Here is a 19,976-nt window from a genome sequence, read left to right as displayed (position 1 = left end):
AACATGAACAATAATTTATGATGTTGAATTCATGAGATAGAAACTAATGTATGGACTGAACACAATGAAAAGAGTAGCTCAGGTCTGGGTAGAGGAGATGTTAGAGACTGCAGGTCTATGTGTTATAACCCCATTAATGATTTTGGATTATTAATCTTGGGTGAGTACCTGTAGAGAAACCTTAGTTTGACTTGTCATATCAAGAAAAGCAGGTGTTACTAATAACATTAACGACGGCTCTGCGAGGCAGGTAAAAACAAAGTTAGATAAAAATGTGTTCATTCATGATTTTGTTTTGATTATCATGCCCTGTGTATTTGTTTTTGTTTTGTTTTGTTTACCACATATGCAGTTTACATCATACATACAATACATACATGCAATCACAATTTATATTTCCTGTTATTTAATTTGTTAAAAACCATTTTAGTCCAAAAAAATGACGAAATCAGAAAAAACAAAACAATTCAGTACTTTCAGTGATTTTCTCACCAGCACTTTATTCCTGACAGAAAAAAGGGTTTCAGACCAATCAGGTAGGGAAACTTTGTGGCACTGCTATTAAATAAACAATTTCAAAAAATAGATTTTAACAGTGAAATTAATTTATTAAATGTGTTAATAGTTTAGCACAAAACAACTGGTTATAGCCATAAGTCCTGATGGCACGAGAATATGGTAATAAACATAAACATCCGATTGATCATTGGTCATTTAATGTGTTCTCCGATAATAAAACAACAAAGCAGTTAAATATACAATATTACATGCTTTATTAAAAGACTCATCTACTGTTTTGTATTGTACAAGGATGTTTTCAACAATCCAAGATCGAACTACATTTGCATAATATCTATAACAGATGTCCCAGCTGTTTTCTTTCTTATTGACTAAAGCATAATGTGGTTATTTGATATTTTTTTCTTTTTCTTTTTTAAATACTAAGGAATGTGTAAGTAATGCAACAGCAGTGCAAAAGATGTGCAGAAACAGTCGAGCAGAGCAAAAAAAAAATAAACTCCTTGTAGTGCCACGGAAAAATGTCAACAAATTTCTTTCACCTAAAACAACTTTTGGACAAACGAAAATCCATTCACCCTAATCTGTGATAACCATTATTATCTATGTGGAGCTGAGCTGGAGAGAAAAGCAGCCCTGTGAGTATCAAAAAGCAGAGAAAATTCAGAATACTAAAGATCCTTCAGAGAAAAATATAAAAAAAATTAATTTAATTTCTAACCAACAACAGACGAACTCCTAAAATATGAACACATATACAGAATCAGAATGCCTGTTTTATCATTTCATGTAAACAAATGATTCCCGTCAGTAACTGAGCTTATTGCTCGCTCTGCAACCTGTCCTTCATAGACTCGACTTACCGGCTGTGGCATAAACAAGTGAAGATGTCTGTGTCCAAGGTAGTACCTTTACCAATAAAGTGCTAATACACCACAGACAGCATGCTCAGGTTACAGTATACATGGCTTCTACTCTGTGTTTAAAATATACTGGTGTGATAGAAAAACATAAACAACAAACAATAAAGATGAAGCTGGTTCTCCAGGTGATACACCACTTGACCGCATTGCCTTCTAAATTTTATACATGTGGAACAAACCCATTAAAATTGTTATTGCTTTGGTATTTAAAATCATTAAAAAATCACAGTGTGATGATTTTCTGAAAAGCATTTCCCTGTAAGTAGTTACAGTTTTGCTGCAAAAATAAATATTCCTAGTAAAGCAGCAGTAGCTTCAGTTTTGCCACTGAGATGATCACCTCTGATTCAGCAATCAAACCTTCATCTGAGAATAAAAATCACAGCCTGGTCCCACAGATTAAGCATACTTCATTCCAACGCTTCAAAAAAGTTTGAGCTCAAATCCTCAGCAAGATATAAATGACAGTAAGGAGAACACAGAAAGCTATAAATACAATAAATAGTTTTGTTCAGTACTCAAAAAAGGGACTGTGGAGGAAAAGAGACCCCAGGGTCAAACAGTCTTCTTGTCTTTAAAGCAGAGCCTCATTTCAAGCCTGGCGGTCTTCTGGTCTGGTGGTGTAACCGAGAGTTACATTCATTTACAACAAGGCAGCAGAGGTGGAAGTGCCAGTTTCTCTCCTCAAGGAGTCTCGCAGCGCTTCTCTCTCCGACTGTAAGCTCCGTCCCGTCCTCTGAGAGGGTCAGCGGGGACGCAGCAGGCTCTCCTCCTCAAGCTGTAAACCGGCAGCTCTTAGACCTTTGTAACATAGTTGTTGGGGAAAAGTCCCTGCTTTCCACGAAGTCGTCCTATCCACCACCCGGATGCATCTAACCAACAAACATGAATAAATTAGTTTCCCATTTAAAGCTGGCATTTGACTGATTTCTTCAAAAATATTTAAGTAAATTACTAAAATTATTGTTTTTTTTTTTTTTTAACGCAAGCCATCTTACCCTCTTTGATGATGTCGATAAGGTCGTCAGCATTGAAGCTGAGTTCGTCTGTGTCCTGAGCGTCGTAGGCGTACAAAGCTTTGCACTGGGGCACCTGGGGCTTGGGTTTGGGTGCAGGTTTTGGTCGGCCCCCTCCCGGCGCAGGCCTGCTGGCTGATGGTCTGTGGGCTCTGAGACATCATAAGAAAAAAGAAAAGAGGGAAACCACACGAATGTCAACATCAGCAGGAGGGTGCTAGAGTGCGTTAAACGCTCAGTTCACTGTGCTGCAGTTGGCTGTGAAGTTAAGTCGGAAGAAGCTGTTTTTCAATGAGGTGTTTTTATGGGATATTTCACTTTAACAAAGTACATCTGAAAAATACTACATGTGTGCATAATCACCATCTTATGTAAAAACCTTTTTTGACTCCAAATAGATTTCCCCCACAGCCGTCACAACCATTGTGATCAAGCTGTTTTGTATCTTCACCCGACAGTGACCGTAAATCCTCCAGGATAATACACGTCAGTGTGGATAATGCTTCCTGCTTCATTTTACCGAGCTGTTGCTGTTCACAAATGAGCCACAAGATGGTGATTGAGTACACGCTTTATCTTTCACAATGAACCGGGACTAAAAAAGTATATACATTTCAGGAAGCCTTTCAGAGCAGAGAGTGTTGATCCAAAGTCAGAGGTCCCTTTAACATCTCCGTTTATGATTCGCTTGGAAAACTTTGTATGTTTTAGCGTATATTCTCTTTTCAAATGAGTTTTTAGCACAATGTCAAATGTAATACTTAATAATGAGAGTGAACAATTGAACTCAACTGTTCAGCTAACTGTGGATCAAATCCTTCAGAATAGCTGAAGTGGCAATAAGGAGTTTATACATCTGCAATGTATGCATTTATTGAGTAAAAGTATTTAGGCCCAGTACACGAAAGCAACTTTCATCCTCAATGTTCATCTCTTCGATAAAAACATATCCTCGATTTTAATGTGGCATCAGAAGAGGTGCACAGCAGGGATTCTTCCATTACAAAAACTCTTTCAAGGATCTTTCATTACACAGATGAAAGATCGATCATGTTAAGATGAATTGTAAAAGAATTCCCATTTGATATCAAAGAAATTGAGCAGCAGCAGAGAAATGAAATATTAGTTGCGGACTACAGTCGGAGTTTGAACTATGTCGTCTTTGCGGTTAAAAAAAAACAAAATGTACAAGAGGAGAAGCATCAACATGTCCCGCTGCTGAAAGCTGTTCTAGTCCTGAACCACCACCCAAAACACTGCAAACACTCCAACTCACATTCCTCCATTTGAAGTTGGTCGTCTGTCTCCATTGCTACAAAAGAATAAATTATCCATAATTATGCCAAATTACAGAAACAGAAGTGTGTGTATGAGTGTGTGTCTATGGTACCTTTTGGGCATCAACAAATAGGTGTGTACCATACTGCCTAAAAACCTTATCACATCCAGCAGTTATAAACATATTGTAGAAAAGAAAAATCTAATATTAATGATCAAATGTGTGTTAATAAATGTATTTATTAAGAGTAGACACAGGAATGTAAGTACCTTATGGGAGAGGGCTTTAGATGTGAACTAAATGCTACAAAGTTGAGCCGTATTAGGCTGAATAATAATAATTAGCAGCATGCGTCAGCTATTAAAGTGGTCTCAGTACTTAAATGTGAGTCATACTTGTCAAAATCCCAGTAATGGAAATAGAAAAGACAGTCTGGCCCTTTTGGGAACATGACAATCAACACTTTTCAGGATCAACACACCACAAACGAACTAACAAACTCAGTTCTCATGCAGAAAAACTGCATTTTATCACTCAAATCGTACACTTTTACTTTTATGTGGTTGTGTGACTGAGCTTTTATTTTTCTAGGCAGTAGGGTGTCAACAAAGACACCAACATGCGATTCTGGTGTGTGAAATATGAAGAGTTTTTAAAGAAGATAAACAGCTCCAAAGAGGCCAATTCACCTGCACAAGGATTATAAGAAAACTGCAAAACGTTTTTAATATGGCAAATGTAGAAATCACGTCAACAATCTGTACACCAAACAGAGACAATTGGGAAGAGTCATCACAGGCGGAAACTAACAGGGTGAACCTATACAATATGAAGGGGACGGATATTGATAGCATTCAGTTCAATATGATGCACTTTTGTACAGCAGCAGGAAAGTCCTTTTTCCTGACATGTCATCTGCACGTGTGTGTGTGTGTGTGTGTGTGTGTGTGTGTGTGTGTGTGTGTGTGTTATTTTGTCTATTCCTGTATGTACTATGTGGTTTGTGTGTTTTCATTGACTGTGTTTGTGTGAGTTCTCACCCTGCAGCTCCTTGATCAGGGACTTTCAGGCAGTCCAGGTTGGGCTGCTGCCGGCTGCCGCCTCGCTCCTTCAGCTGGTTGCCGTTGCTGGGCAGGAAGGGGTGTGTTGCGTTGGCGGGCGAGGGATGCTTCTGGCTGTGATGCTGCGAGTTCCTCTGATTGGCTGCATGGTTAGGGTTTTTAGGGCCACCATTCTGGTGAGCAACTGCAAAAAAAAAAAAAAAAAAAAGAGAGATTGTTTTAGACAGTCCACATGGATCTAAGAGAAGCCTGTTCAAATCCTGGGACATGGTCGATGTGAACGCTGTACCTGGAGGTCCCGGTGCAGCCCTCGAGGGGATGTTCTGGTGAGTTCTGGGCGCATTGGAGCGGACCTGAGAGAAGCTCTTCCTGGTGGGGCCTGAGGATGAAAGAAATGAAGTAATGTAATATATAAATGTGTTAGGCCGTATTGTAAATGTAAAGTGTCAAGTAAAAGTCCTGACATTGAAGTAAGTAATTGTACAAATTAGATTAGATTAGATGTATTAATATTGGCCTTCACAGAGCATATGTTAGGGTCCAGTGCATCAACGTCTCTGCTGTCTTTGAATATGCTGACGAAACAAACTGCTTTCAAGTCTTTCAAGTCATGAGGCTCAAATACGAGTGATGATTCATTACAGTTAAAACTTCTGTAAAGATCTTTGCTGACGTAGTCAAATTGGTGACTCCACTTCATTGCGTGACTTGAGTCCACACCTCCGTTATCACAGCTCATGTCTGTGCTTTGGGTTTGTTAATACTCACGAGTGTTCTTCGGAAGCCCAGGGCCGACGCTGACCTGCAGAGATTTGCTCAAAGGCTTCAGTACAGGCATGTCTCCCTGACCCCCAACGAACAAGACCTGCCGGGAGCCGCCCCCACTCAAGAAGCCCCAGTTCTCCTTCTTCAACTTCAGCTCCAGTCTGAGGGACAAAAGAAACACAATTTTGTAAAGCTCAAGCCTTAAATGACATTCTCTTTAAATGGTCTCTGAGTTCACGAGGACATTCTTTTGAGGAGTCTGCTGGTTTATTAACAAGGAAGGTTCAGCACCCGTCTGATGTGAAGTCTAATTAATAAAGTTAAACTCGCACTTCAGAGGTGTCAATGAACACAATGCTTGTGTTTACTTACGTGTTACTAAACTTGAGTGGTAGCTTCCTCTGGGTTTTCTCCTCAAACCTGCGGGCCAGTAAGCTGATGAACTCCGTCTTAAAGACACACTCCAGCAGACTGTCGTACTCCTGCTCGTGCAGGATCATGAAATCATCCTGCATCGTACTGAAAAACACGAACAGAAAACTTATTGAGATACAGAACTTAAAATCAGCTGTGACATGAAACAATTCTAAGTCAGGAAAAAATGTATTCACAAGATTGTTTTTTGTTTCTCTCTCTCCGCAAGGCATGAGCCTGGGGGAGATCATGTGTTCGGTTGTGTGAGTGGATGTCTGTCTGTACGCAGCTAATCTCACATACTACTGCACCCATCAGCCTAATGTTTTTTGTGTTCATTTATGACTGTACGCTCAAGGACCCCTTGTGGTTGCAGTGATTCACAATTTTTGAAAAACCTATTTTATTGACTGCGGCTTCCTTTTAACTGACTGGTATTATCTGCAAGTGATTAAAAATAAAATACATAAATAGAAAAGTGTGGTCTCATTTTGAACCTGAGCATCTACGGATTAATGCCACACTCGACATGTATGGATCCACTAAACACAGGAACGATCTGAGATAATAAATACACGTTTTTGTTCTCTTTGTTGCCATCTGTAAGGGAGAAGGGAGGGACAATTGAGTGACTCTTCTTTGTTTGGGAGCGGAGAGGGAGACACACCTGGCGGAGATCTGCACTCTACTGACTGCACTTTTATAGCTTTTTGATGGTTTGAAGTCACTCTGCACCTTAACCGTTCTGCTTTGATGGAAGTTAAGATGGAGACTCAGAATCGTCTTTCACATTTGCATGGTAACAATAGGGGGCTCACGGAGCGGCTCACATCTGAAGAGGGAAGACAGCTTGTGCCCGTAACCCACACAAGAATACTTTGTTGATCCCAGCGAGGTGGAGTTTTTCCTCTGATGAGCTTTTTACAACTCCTGTTTTCTCTCATTGCACCACCTGGTCCATATTATCCCACTGACTCAAAAGCCACATGCACGCACCAACAGCTCTGTGATTTCTACCGCTAACACAAGTTATACAGCATTCCCATCAACAACAAAGGCCCCACAAGTCTCTCAGTTCCTTTTATTATTTTTTCTTTTCCTTGTAGTAAACTATTTGACATTCTTTGATGAGAATGTTTGTGACTGCATATTATTTCAGTAACATTTCTGAGCGGTGGACTGTCAGCCAGGCCTGCACACACACACACACACACACACACACACACACACACTCACAAAGGGACAGACACACAGACATGTATACAAGAGGCAGGTTTATATACTCCACATGTTTTCAATGTCCCTTGTGTGACATTTACAGGAACATGGGAACTTGTGTGATTGGAAATCCAGACTGTGGCTTTGAAGTAGATTCAAACTTCTCCCCCCCCCCCTCGCATGAAGAGCAGCCATTGTCTTGTTTTGGAAACAACTAATTACCTACTGGTATCTTCTAGTGCTCATATAAATAGGCTTTTTTTTTTTTTTCTTTACATGCTCACAACAAACCTGTGTATGTAGTAAAAACATGGAAGAGGTTTAAAATTCAATGACAGCGTGATCTTTACCAAGAAACAACATGTTGTAGCTCAGTAACAAAAAATCTTAAGACAAACACATCAGGTAAAGTATCAATAAAACAATTACACCAGAGTATATTTCCATGTAATGCAAGTCTTGGTATGCAGTCACTGTTTTGTTTTTTTATTGTTTTTTTTATATACATATTTAATATTGTTTTCCTTTTATATGCTCTTTCATTCACCTTATCAAGGTTTCAACAATTTGTTGCAAACAATATGCATTCGAGTAGAATCTGTGTAAGCTCGAGAAAGATTGTCCAACCCCCAAATTAATAGCTGAACACATCAAAATAAACATACTTACTGAAATAAACCTAAATGTAAATGAAACAGGAGTAAAGTTGCTGTTGTAGGATGCAGTGCTTAAAGTTAGCTTAAGTAGATAGAATGAGCACTATATCTGCAGGTATGGACACGTTTTGTTTGGATCATAAATGCATAAACCGTATGGGGAACATGTGAGTAAAAACAATTCTTTGGTGCCTGCTTGAACTAAAGTGAGCTTAATTTCAAACCACCTCAAGGAATAGAATACTTGAGCTTAATTCACTTAATAAAGTGAAAAGCTAGAAGACCCTGTATATTCCAACTGTAGCCAGGGAGTTGATATCTTATACTGATATCGTATTATTTGAAACATCACACCCCAGTTTGTCACAGATTTGAGGGGAATGTACCTGAGAGACACTGCCAAGATCTTCTCCACATCAATCCGCCTCTTCAGCACCTCTGTCACCTGCCCTTTCTCCGGTCCCTGTTTCACTTTTTCCCTTCCAATCAGGGACACAGACTTTGGGGTCAGGATCAAGTCCCTCTTAATGCCCTAAACACAGCAGAAACAGAGAATCTCCATGAATGCTTTGTCGGTTGTTTAGAAACAGGAACAAGCTGCAGACTGAAGGAGACCAACCTTGAAGCGGCGGTCATATTTTGTGACTTTGTCTGCAAAGTCGATCTTTTCTCTCTTGCCCAGGAACTGCCGGAGCTCGGGCCTGTCATCCATACCCAGGTAGTCACCTACGAAGTTTCTGTTGAGGCTGTGTCGCCGCCTCTCCTTCCGGTTCAACAGCAAGTCAGAAGCTAGATGAACCCAGAGAAAGAGAGTGAGAGATGGAGACAGAGGAACATGGAGAGACAAATAAAGCTGCAAGATAATACTCCACTCACCTTCTTCCCTCATCTGGACATACTTCTTGCGGGCCATGTATTTCCTCCAGGCTCTTTGGATGGTCCTGGCGTAGCCGTCAAACTTGCGCTCCCTCGTCTCCTCCAGCAGAAAGAGCTGTGAACGCAAACAAAGAAAAAGGGCACGACATACAGTAAGAGACAGGCATACCTGCAAAAATAATAATTATGATAATAATAATAATAATAATAATAATAATAATAATAATAATAATAATAATGTAGGAGCCAATTAGTGCTCTCTTGCATCCTTTTATTTGTCCTTGTTTGTGAAGCACTGATTAAATTAAGTTATTATTATTATTATTATTATTATTATTATTATTATTATTATTTGTAGGAGCCAATTAGTGCTCCAGCTATAAGTAGGAACCAATGTTTGTTGACGGTGGTGTTCCGCTGGAAGGTAAACCACATACATACACAGGTTGGCTGAGGTAGCGTTTGCTCCACCAGGCTAAGTTATTGTGTGTCTAAATGTCATGTTATGCTTGTTTACTTATGGGAATTAGATATGAACTGACTGCATGTTAAATTGCAAACGTTTATTTTGGAATCTTAATTCAGTGGACGCGACAACAAGTGCGCCAATTAGTGCAACAAAGCGGAACCTCAATTAAGTCAAAAACTTTGCCTCGTTTTGGAAGTGGCAATATTCATTTTAGAGACTAAGCCAACGAAGATAAAATGCTATAATACTTTTAGCCAAATGCTAAAAGTGAGTCTTGAGAGATGATTTAAAAGTTTTGTTTAAGTTCCTCAGCTAAGCTATCCTAAAAGGATTGGAGTCCTAACGGCAAACCTAAACACAGACACACCTACACACGCTGAATGGAAGGGATGACGGTACAAACATACTGAACATGCACAGCTGCACAAAGCCAAACATCTGCGGTCACTGATAACGTTTAGTTGTTAATGGCTTTTCAATGTCAGAAAGAAGGTTTTACTCCTAACTACAGTACAGGTAGTGTCACGATCTGACAGCAGAAGCAGAAGTTTGGTTGGACTGTTAGCAAGGATCAAATCGCTGCTCTGCTGAGCTGAAGAGCAACAATGTATAAACCAGTCAGTGTAAAAATAATAATAATAATATATATATCTTTCTATAATCACCCAACAATGTCACGAGGCCTTTTTGGTCAGCTTTCTTCAGTACTGTCAACGAAGCTACAGCGTTGATTCTGTGTTTTTGATTCCTGTCTGTAAGTTTTATATGATACGGTTATAATACTTGGTTACTAACAGAGACAAAACTAAACAACTATTTCAAACCAAGGGTTAGGCCAACACTACTTGTTTAGTATGATTAATACAACTTACACATTTGGCTGTTAAGTCATTTCACCACTTCGTGCACAAGGAGCTGACTCTGTGCCAACACACCACCAGTCTACGTCATTTCCTGATGGACATCTAGACGCACAATCTCCCTCTCTGCCCTCTCTGCCCTCTCTGCCTTCTCCCTCCCAGACTAAACATCCTGCCCACTGCTGTAACACGCCTGGCATCCACACTGACGGTCACAGGACGGGACAGGAACAAACTACAAACAACAAAATGCTCTTATTGATTGAGACAGTGACACTAAGTTATCACTGAGGCTTCAATGTTTTTCACCAGACGAAACTTCCAGGTGACAAATCCAACAACAAACAGCTGGTGGGGATTTTGTTCTATGTTACTCGGTGATGAATTTAGCTTAAGGGGATCATTATTCGGTATGCGACTAACGATTATTTTTTATTAGAAATGAATTATAATAATAATGTGATTAATTGTTAATTCAGTGAGTCAACAACACTTTACTTTAAGGCCCCTATTTAGCATTTAATACAAGGCTATCATGTAGTTGTGAGCCTGTGGGCACCCATAGGTTGATATTATTGTATAAATAGACTATGAATGACAATATAGTAAAACACAGGTGTAATAATATAAAATATGTTTTCATCACAGTGGTTATAATTGTTTACAAATACTGTATATTTATAACATTTTGTCAAAATTGTGACAAACATGTAGAAAACATCAAATAAGTTACCTCTGAGTTGTAAATGGCAAAATAGATTATAATAATTGACTTAATTAATTCCTAACACAGCACTTGTAAGACCTCTAACAGTGAGCCACCGCTCATCCATCGACACTTTGAAGGACAAACTCTTCAACAGCTGGCGAGGCGTCAAACTAACTTTACTTATTACTCTTCAGTCATACAACTAATTAGCTGGTGTCAGTGTCTTATCAGACAGAGAGGCTTGTTTTGAGAAGCCTGGCAGCTCATTTCAGCGGTCCGCCTAGTGTGATATTTGCGTTTCACATGCACACCTCAATGACTTGGACTCTGTCTGGCGGTGTGGGGGATGGGGAGCTCTTGGCATGCACGGCTGCAATGAATAAGTAAAGGCATTCAGGATCAGCTGTAAGGCCTGAATTAAAACTAAGATGTCTGTGTATTAGCTCCTAAACATACATCAGTGTGTGTGTGTGTGTGTGTGTGTGTGTGTGTGTGTGTGTGTGTGTGTGTGTGTGTGTGTGTGTGTGTGTGTGTGTGCATGCTCCTTCGTGCACAATGTGTACAAAAGTGAGAGCACGGACTTTGCACAAGTGCTGCTTTCATAGGATTCATGAAAAAAGTAGCTATGGTGGAAAAGGACAAGCCTTTACGATGTCCCCCCCAAACTCTGCAACCACAGCCTGTACTTGTGTTTTAGTTTCGGAGCGGTGTTGACTCAGTGCTGACGTGGTACAAGGGTCGGGTTCAATCTCCTCCCCTACATCAGGGATTCGAGCATGATTTGTGACACTGGTGCCCTTTTATGGTGTTTAGTATAAAAATGGTGAGTTCAGTTTTTTCCCTGCGAACAAAAAGGCTTTTTGCATGCGAGCAGACATTCTGACATGTGATTTGAGTTCTGCGTCTATACAACAATAACTCATGAAGAGTTTTTGCTTTGTGGTGCATTTTCCTCGAGACGTGGTATCAAAAGAACAGAATGTGGCAGTGACTGGGGAAGTCAAACGTACCGACTCGGGGGCTTTAATGAAGATCTTGGTGCGACCGAGCTGGAACTGATCCTGGTCCATGTTGACAGACCGTAAGAGATGAAGGACGCCCTGTTTCTCGTCTCCTCGCCACGTTGGCCAGGACTCTTTGGTGAGGATGGCGTACCTGAGGACCAGGAAGGGTAGCAGATAAAGCATTTTACATTTGCGGTTGTGTGGAGGGTCATTTACATAATATAACACCGGTTCCAAGCTTGACAAACTTTAGTGTTGATGTTGTACCAACATTTTCTCTCCAGAATCCCTAAATTCAGGGTATTTATCAATCAGATACAAGAGCTCTCTAATTATCTGTGTACCTCACTGTGTGGAAGGTAACATGAGGCCAGAGATGGCACTACAACCATGACTGAATGAATGTAAAGGGAAGTTGAAACACTGAATTAATCATTAATTGGTGCCCAATCTGCTTACCTAAATCAGTATCGGGGTAGACACCTATCAGGCACACCCCTTTATTTAAAAACCGAACCTCTGTGAAAAATAGGTATGACCTCATTATGAGTCTGAGACGTGTTACCTGTTGAGGAACTTCTTGAATACTCTACGGTAGGCGTAGCCAGCACGCCTCACCCTGATGTTTTCCTTCAGACCCAGGTACTCCACTTGGTGCTTTACTCTTAAGACAAAAAACAAGGCTCAACATTAGGATACAATTAACACACTTCTTTCTGTTCTTTAATTAATCAATTATCAAAATTGCTGCCAATTAATTTCAAATCGAGCTTTAATTTAGAGTAAACACAATATATGTTCAAACGGGCTGACCGCTGAGCCATCTAAATGGTATTGTATCAAACGTCTTCCCTGCCTCCCACTATTGACATTGTGATATTTTTGATGAAGCAGTTGAAGCTGGAGTGCTTAACATATAAATGAATGCCCGTTGCATTCGAACAAAAAAGTTAACACAATGCTGATTACTCCCATCGGCACCAGGGAAAGCGCTCTGTATTTCGCAGGACACAAGAGTTGTGGTGTTTGTGGCGACTTTCCCGCGGAGGTGCACCGGACGTGATGCGATTTACGCCAACAAGCCATAGCTAAAGGGGGAAGCAAGCATGAGAAGCATGAGAAGCATGAGAAGCATGAGAAGCATGAGAAGCGTAGAAGAAACATTTCTGGAGTAGATGCTCCAGATGAAAAAGAAACTGCGTTCAATATTTTTGTTTTTAAAGAAAGCGATCGACAGTGAGATGACAAAGTTCACTGGGGGATGTGCAGGCATACGTTTTTAAGTGTTATTGTTATTCCTCTAACTGCCAGAGGGGGGAGACAAAGGTTCTGGACATTTAAGTCCAGGAACAAAAAGATTAAAGAATAAATAAAAACATCCTAAAGTACTTCAAAATGTTGATTTATAACAACCCCTAGCTTGCATTTTAGATAGAGCTAGTGGTCGGAGGCACCAGCCATCAACTTTAACTCAAACGTCTTTTACCAAGTCTACGGCGCATGAAGCTCCCGCTCCACTAGCGGAAGGGATAATCACAGGTCATTGTATGCAAAACAGCTGCGTTTTGCTAACTTCTCCCTAAAACAAAGACCTTCAGCACTTCTTAGTCCACTCAGACTTCCTGTGAAAATAGCAGTTCCGGGGCTAATTAACGAGCCACCCTGCACACGACTCACAACAGGAAGGTCATAAGCTCTGAACAATACAACAGCACTCTGCATCTGAACATGCAGTGCCCAAAGCCTGTGAGCAAGGAAGAAGAGAGGGGGGGGGAAACTGAAACAAAGGGATAAGGAGGGGAGGAATGTCTTAAACACGTGTCACATGACTTGGTCTTCAGACAGACAGAAAACATCTCAAAAAAATAAAACAGGTGGTAGGCAGAGCGGATCAAAGTGATCCAGTGTTTACCTTTTTTAGACTAGTTAGTAACACGGGTCTGCGTTTATCAAACTGTCAAAAGTGACATTTCTGGCTTAAGTTAAAGAGAGATTGTACAAAACATAATCGGTGTTTTCCAGGGGGCCATAAGAAGAATAAAAGTGCCACTGATTTTGTTTGTAATCAGTTTCCCTGCATATTTATTGTCTGCCATTGATCTAGTTCCTCTTCAAGTAGCAGAATGTATTTCCTGCGCCATTTCAGGTCAATTTTCTATTACCTCACCTTTATTATAGATCATAAATGTATTAGATTGCCGTCATGTGTTCATGTCTTTATTGTTACTGGAGACTTTAACTTAACTGTAGGCAGGAGTAAGTCTTACACTTAACTGTAGGCGGAAGTAAGTCTTACACTTAACTGTAGGCGGAAGTAAGTCTTACACTTAACTGTAGGCGGAAGTAAGTCTTACACTTAACTGTAGGCAGGAGTAAGTCTTACACTTAACTGTAGGCAGGAGTAAGTCTTACACTTAACTGTAGGCAGGAGTAAGTCTTACACTTAACTGTAGGCAGGAAGTAAGTCTTACACTTAAACTGTAGGCAGGAGTAAGTCTTACACTTAACTGTAGGCGGAGTAAGTCTTACACTTAACTGTAGGCAGGAGTAAGTCTTACACTTAACTGTAGGCAGGAGTAAGTCTTACACTTAACTGTAGGCGGAAGTAAGTCTTACACTTAACTGTAGGCAGGAAGTAAGTCTTACACTTAACTGTAGGTAGGAGTAAGTCTTACACTTAACTGTAGGCGGAAGTAAGTCTTACACTTAACTGTAGGCAGGAGTAAGTCTTACACTTAACTGTAGGCAGGAGTAAGTCTTACACTTAACTGTAGGTAGGAGTAAGTCTTACACTTAACTGTAGGTAGGAGTAAGTCTTACACTTAACTGTAGGCAGGAGTAAGTCTTACACTTAACTGTAGGTAGGAGTAAGTCTTACACTTAACTGTAGGCAGGAGTAAGTCTTACACTTAACTGTAGGCAGGAGTAAGTCTTACACTTAACTGTAGGCAGGAGTAAGTCTTACACTTAACTGTAGGCAGGAGTAAGTCTTACACTTAACTGTAGGCAGGAGTAAGTCTTACACTTAACTGTAGGCAGGAGTAAGTCTTACACTTAACTGTAGGCAGGAGTAAGTCTTACACTTAACTGTAGGCAGGAGTAAGTCTTACACTTAACTGTAGGTAGGAGTAAGTCTTACACTTAACTGTAGGCAGGAGTAAGTCTTACACTTAACTGTAGGCGGAAGTAAGTCTTATACTTAACTGTAGGCAGGAGTAAGTCTTACACTTAACTGTAGGCAGGAGTAAGTCTTACACTTAACTGTAGGCAGGAGTAAGTCAACTGTATGTAAGAGTACCGGTAAGTCACTTGAAGTAAGTCACTTTTACTCCTGATTTGGCTCTTTTTTCTTAAGTGTTTGGTAAACGCATGCTCTGGATGGTTAGAGCCGTACGAGACAGAGGGCGACAGGGGGCACAGCGAGTTGTCACTTACCGGCTCTCTTCCCAGTCTCTGGGCTTCTTGGTTTCGTTAGGTTTGATGCAGCGGATGTAGTGAGGAGTACATTTCATCAGTGTGCTCACCAAATCATTGGCTTGTTTCTAAAAGGTGGAGTAAGAGCAAAGATCAAGACAGGTAATGAGGATCATAATGATGTCAAACTCATGAAAATCCAAAATGCTGCGAATTACTGACTGCGGAAGGACACTTCACTTCCCAGCAAACACACACATTACCTTTTTATAAAGACCTTTTCCCACAGTGACCACAATTTAGAAGAGGGACAGGTACATATTGCACACTTTGCTGAACACACACCTTTATTTTGCTGCCTGCTGTTGTGGGTCGACCCTTCTTTTCAGTGTTGAGGCTTTCTTGAAACAGTGCTCTGATGAAGGCGCTGTTAGAGGACAAAGGTCAGGAGTTAGGACTGACACAGGAAGGCTTGTATCATCCTTGAATCAACAAAAACAAAGTGTTGTAGAGATGGCAATACTGTTGAGTTTCCTGGCAGCCAAAAACAAAAAATGCAGTTAATGATTAAGTGGCCAAGAACCTTTGACTAAGTTCACTAGTTTAAATTCCTGAACCACTTGGGAAGGTCTGAGGGGGAGGGTGGGAAAACAAGCAATATGTGTGTGTGTGTGTGTGTGTGTGTGTGTGCACACTGTGTTGTATTTGTACAAACACCTCTCTGTGGAGCGGATCTCACCAAGGACACTTGTATGCTATTTTCTGACGCTTGGTGAAATTAAATAATTGATTACTTCTGATTAAAATTGGCCTTTATTGTTTCCTGAGAGATTTCTGGGTCCCAGCTCATTTGAATTTCAATGAATAAGATTTTGTTTGGTCTTATTCTAAATGTACACTTTATACTTTATAGGTGTTTTGTAACATCGTGACGTGTTGCTGCTGGTCAGAATGTAGCAGATATTTGTGAAGTTTCCATATCCTCAGCTTGCTCTAAACTGAAGACAAGGTCATTTGTTTATTTTTTCATAGAACTTGATATATAGCGCTAAAAGAGAGGAAAGTGTTTTGTTTTTTAATTATGACAAAGGTACATTTAAAGCCATCTGCAGCTATTGACTGAGACACACTAAAGATGATTCAGCATCTCATCCGTTTTGACTCAAAGTCTCACATGCTTGTGTATCAGCAAGTTCCTGTACTATGGAAAAGTGCTACTCCCACTTTTCTCCCTTGAGATTGAATGACACCAACGTTTTACTCAGATGTTACAACGACGATGTCTTGTAGTTTTTTTTAGCAGCTAGGCTGTAAAATCAACACTTCTTAAAGACGTATGTACAGTAAAGGCTACACATTCAAAATGCTTGCCTAGATTATCTGAATGAAAAGAAAGATTATGTTAAACTTTGATCTTCCAGACTGCTCTTTTTGTGATCAGCACATCTGTCATTCAGGCACTGAATATTTGTCTCCTTTTGAACTGTGTCGGCTGTTTTTTTGCTTTGAAAACTCACATAAAAATGTGGTGACTGTCAGGCCTGACCTAACATTGACACCTACTGCTGCTTCACATCTGACTTATTTCGATGTATTCGATGTATGTTGCCGCAGTTGGTGTTTATTAATTCAGAATTTTCTCAGTTCTTTTTGACGTTAGTATTTTCAAAATTCCACTCCCTTTCTGGCTTTCTCCCACATGGGTATTTGTTTGGTTTCAAACTTCTGACTCAAAGCTATGGACACAGAAGAAAGGATCAGCAGGTTGTGAGCACAAAAAGACCAGTTAATACTGTCCAGCTGACAATACTGGTACCTCCTTTCTTCTCTTCTCAGACCTGCTGCTCTCCTTCCCTCTTCCTTTATGTGTGACTGTGCCAAACTCTTTTATCTATGTGTGTGTATATATATATTTGTATGTGCCTGTATGTGATGTAAAGTGCATGTATATATTTTCCAGCACGTGTCTGAATGGGATTTTGATATGACCTCCTTTCATGCCTCACAAAATGTGCACACAAAAGGGTGAGAGCAGTGGCTGAGGCCTACAGGGGTTACACAGACAATGTGGGCTGTATGCACAGATGGCCACTTTAACACAAAGAAAGCCCAAGAAACCAAAACACAGGGGGGACCAGACTACACAATGCAGTCCCGCAGGGAGACTGCACTTGTAAAGCCAGACTGGGAAGACCCCAAAAGCCACATATCTGGAGAAGCAGCCAGACGTGATTCAGGGCAGAGGGCACGACATACCCCGGCCCTGCACACTTCTGCTACATCCCGCCAGTTTCCAGATGCACTGGATCGTCTGGAACGCTCATTCAGATGTATTCAATTATAACCATATGCATCACAACAGAAGAGAGCACCATAGAGATCCTCACCACATGTCGGTGCAATGTGCAAATGGGAGCTACTTACATTTCGCTGCTCTGCATCAGCTCAATGAGGTCAATAAAAAGGACGTCTCGGTTCCTCTCGCAGAAACCCTCTGCATCGTAGGACACCTGGAGCAGAGACACACAGAGGCATTTCTAAAGAGTCATAATTATCAAAGAGGACAAGGTTGAACTGTTTGAAACCTCCGACAAAATGAAAGATGACACCTGTGTAAAAATATAATAGTGTGACTAATATTCTTAAATCAATGGCTTGAATTTTATGGAAAAGGAAAATGAAGGCTTTACACCTAGCTTCCTTATAAAACCAGAAACGGTTTAAAAGTGTATAAATTAAACCGTGTTATTGTTGCTATACTGTAGCCTGAGACTGGAGGAATGTTTTGAACCCGGTCATGGGAGCCCCTCAAGTCTTTATGGCACGGCTCATTAAGCCTGCGGCATGTGTGACAGGCCGAGGCCACCACACATCTGGAGAATGACACGAGACAACCTCGGCCCAGACCACCAGAATGAAAAATAAATGCAAACAAAAAACAAGGCTGGTGAACTGTTATGTATGAATTGAATACGGCTGATTAACATGCACGACGTTGTTCGACAATGTTACATAAGGGGAGAGACTGCAACCTTAAATGGTCAGAGAAGAAAGAAAGGTGGTGTTAGTTTAGACGGGGGAAACTTAAAAGGGTGAAGATGACGACACCCTATGCAGAATTAGAGTACCAGCTGCATAACTGGTATTTATGACAGATCATACAACACCATAAAAACATCTTTCTATTTCCAGGATTTTCCTTCAGCATAACACGTAACAGTTTATATCGTGGCAAAGGCAAGTGTATGGAGGTTGCTGTGAACCTTACACTGACGCAATCCTTCGGTTTTTGTGAATCAAAAACTTAAGAGTATGTTTTTCTGTGCACGTTTGTAAGAAAAACTGTTGCCAGTAATCCCAATTATTTTTGTCCAAACTTTATAGGAGATGTGGATGACTTCCCAAAAACAAGATGATGTGTAAATTGTCAGGGTGAGTGGACAAATGGTCCAAACTCTCCGCCTGAAAATGTATGCAGCGCTTGAGTGCGCTCAGACCGACCTTGCCGGCGTAGTGGTGGATGATGAAGCCCTGATTCCAGCTGTTGAAGTGTTCATGGGTGTTGATCTGAACTCGGAGCTTCTGCAACATGGTCTGGTCGGCTCCCTCGCCCACCGCGTGCATGGTGGCGCACACATCATCCAGGATGCACATGATGCCAGGAGGATTCTGGGATCACAAGGAAAACATTTGTATCATCACTGGCTCTGAAACTCACCAAGAAGTTGCAAACTTGGATTTTGTACATTTTGAAGTTAGATGGTTTATTTATTCTTGATATTTTTCTGTTAGATGTTTAAGTCCAATTAAAATAAACACTGCAGGGGTTATATGCACTAGAGCTAGAAAGATTAATCGATTAGTCAGTCGACAGATATTGATTCTGCAACAATTTTTATAATTGAATAATAATTTTAAGTCAATTATCAAGCAGAAATGTCAAATCTTCGCTGGTTCCAGCTTCTCCACTTGTGATTACTGCTGGTTTTCTTAGTCTTTTATGATAACACATATGTTGACGTCACCTTGGGCTCCAGGAAATATGATGGACATTTTATAACTATCGATTACTCGATATTGAAAATAATTATAAATTGTAGCGCTAATATGTGACATTAGAAGTTACTAATTAATAGCAAATACCATGAACCTTTTTTACATCTTCATATAAGATAAGTCATGCAAACACATGAAGATTCTTCTTTTTTGAAAGCAACTAAGCATCTAAAGCTGTAAACGTAGCGTTAGCACAGCCTCTCTCTCACACACTGCCCTATTTGGCTCCATTTTGTCCTTAAATTGATCAATAGCCCCCAGTTTGCATAGTGGCAACAGTGTCTCTAACTCAAAGAACACAAGCCTCTGTTAAAAGGACACATGTAAAGTTGTCACTGGATTAAAGTGGGTCTGGTTTAAAGAGCTGAAGTGTCAGGCATTGATACAGATCCCCTGCTCCTTGTTTTAAAGCCCTTGTTGTAGATTTCATGGATTAGACCCCTCGGTGGGACAGATAAATCAAATTAAGAGGCATGTCGGCACATTTGAGGACATCAAGCTGAAACTCACAGCAGCAGAGCAGAAACTTGGCCGGAGCTTGCAACTCAGTTTACAATGAGGGCAATAAAACTAACAAATGTTCATTATTAAAAATCATATCCAAGTTTGTAGCATTGTAAATTGATACTGTGTTTTTACATAAACAAGCTCTCAAAAAACCTCCACCAAGAGAGTTTTATTTTTAGCCCCGTTTGTTATTTAGAGAGACTGTTAAATCTTGAATCTGTGCATTTTGT

General features: G+C 40.4%; 1 protein-coding gene across 2 annotated transcripts in view; it reads right to left on the bottom strand.

The window, feature by feature from the left end:
• Window positions 1-471: 471 nt before the first annotated feature.
• myo1ea (myosin IEa) overlaps window positions 472-19,976 on the bottom strand; it is a 46,764-nt gene continuing 27,259 nt past the window's right edge. Inside the window, exons 14-29 of one of the 2 annotated variants that reach the window (XM_029462163.1) lie at window positions 18,685-18,852; window positions 17,608-17,693; window positions 15,529-15,610; window positions 15,205-15,311; window positions 12,335-12,433; window positions 11,776-11,920; window positions 8,728-8,842; window positions 8,471-8,640; window positions 8,238-8,383; window positions 5,936-6,082; window positions 5,567-5,724; window positions 5,088-5,177; window positions 4,778-4,982; window positions 3,735-3,770; window positions 2,441-2,610; window positions 472-2,314 (exon numbers count right to left, since the gene is read on the bottom strand). In XM_029462163.1, the coding sequence (XP_029318023.1) occupies window positions 2,238-2,314; window positions 2,441-2,610; window positions 3,735-3,770; window positions 4,778-4,982; window positions 5,088-5,177; window positions 5,567-5,724; window positions 5,936-6,082; window positions 8,238-8,383; window positions 8,471-8,640; window positions 8,728-8,842; window positions 11,776-11,920; window positions 12,335-12,433; window positions 15,205-15,311; window positions 15,529-15,610; window positions 17,608-17,693; window positions 18,685-18,852 (2,001 nt within the window). In that variant the 3' untranslated portion in view covers window positions 472-2,237. The remainder of the gene's footprint in view (window positions 2,315-2,440; window positions 2,611-3,734; window positions 3,771-4,777; window positions 4,983-5,087; window positions 5,178-5,566; window positions 5,725-5,935; window positions 6,083-8,237; window positions 8,384-8,470; window positions 8,641-8,727; window positions 8,843-11,775; window positions 11,921-12,334; window positions 12,434-15,204; window positions 15,312-15,528; window positions 15,611-17,607; window positions 17,694-18,684; window positions 18,853-19,976) is intronic. The other variant, XM_029462170.1, reaches the window with a different exon arrangement.

This window comes from Cottoperca gobio, chromosome 3, assembly GCF_900634415.1.
Source record: "Cottoperca gobio chromosome 3, fCotGob3.1, whole genome shotgun sequence".
NCBI classification, from domain to species: Eukaryota; Metazoa; Chordata; class Actinopteri; order Perciformes; family Bovichtidae; genus Cottoperca; species Cottoperca gobio.
This window is presented reverse-complemented; position numbering and strand designations above follow the sequence as displayed.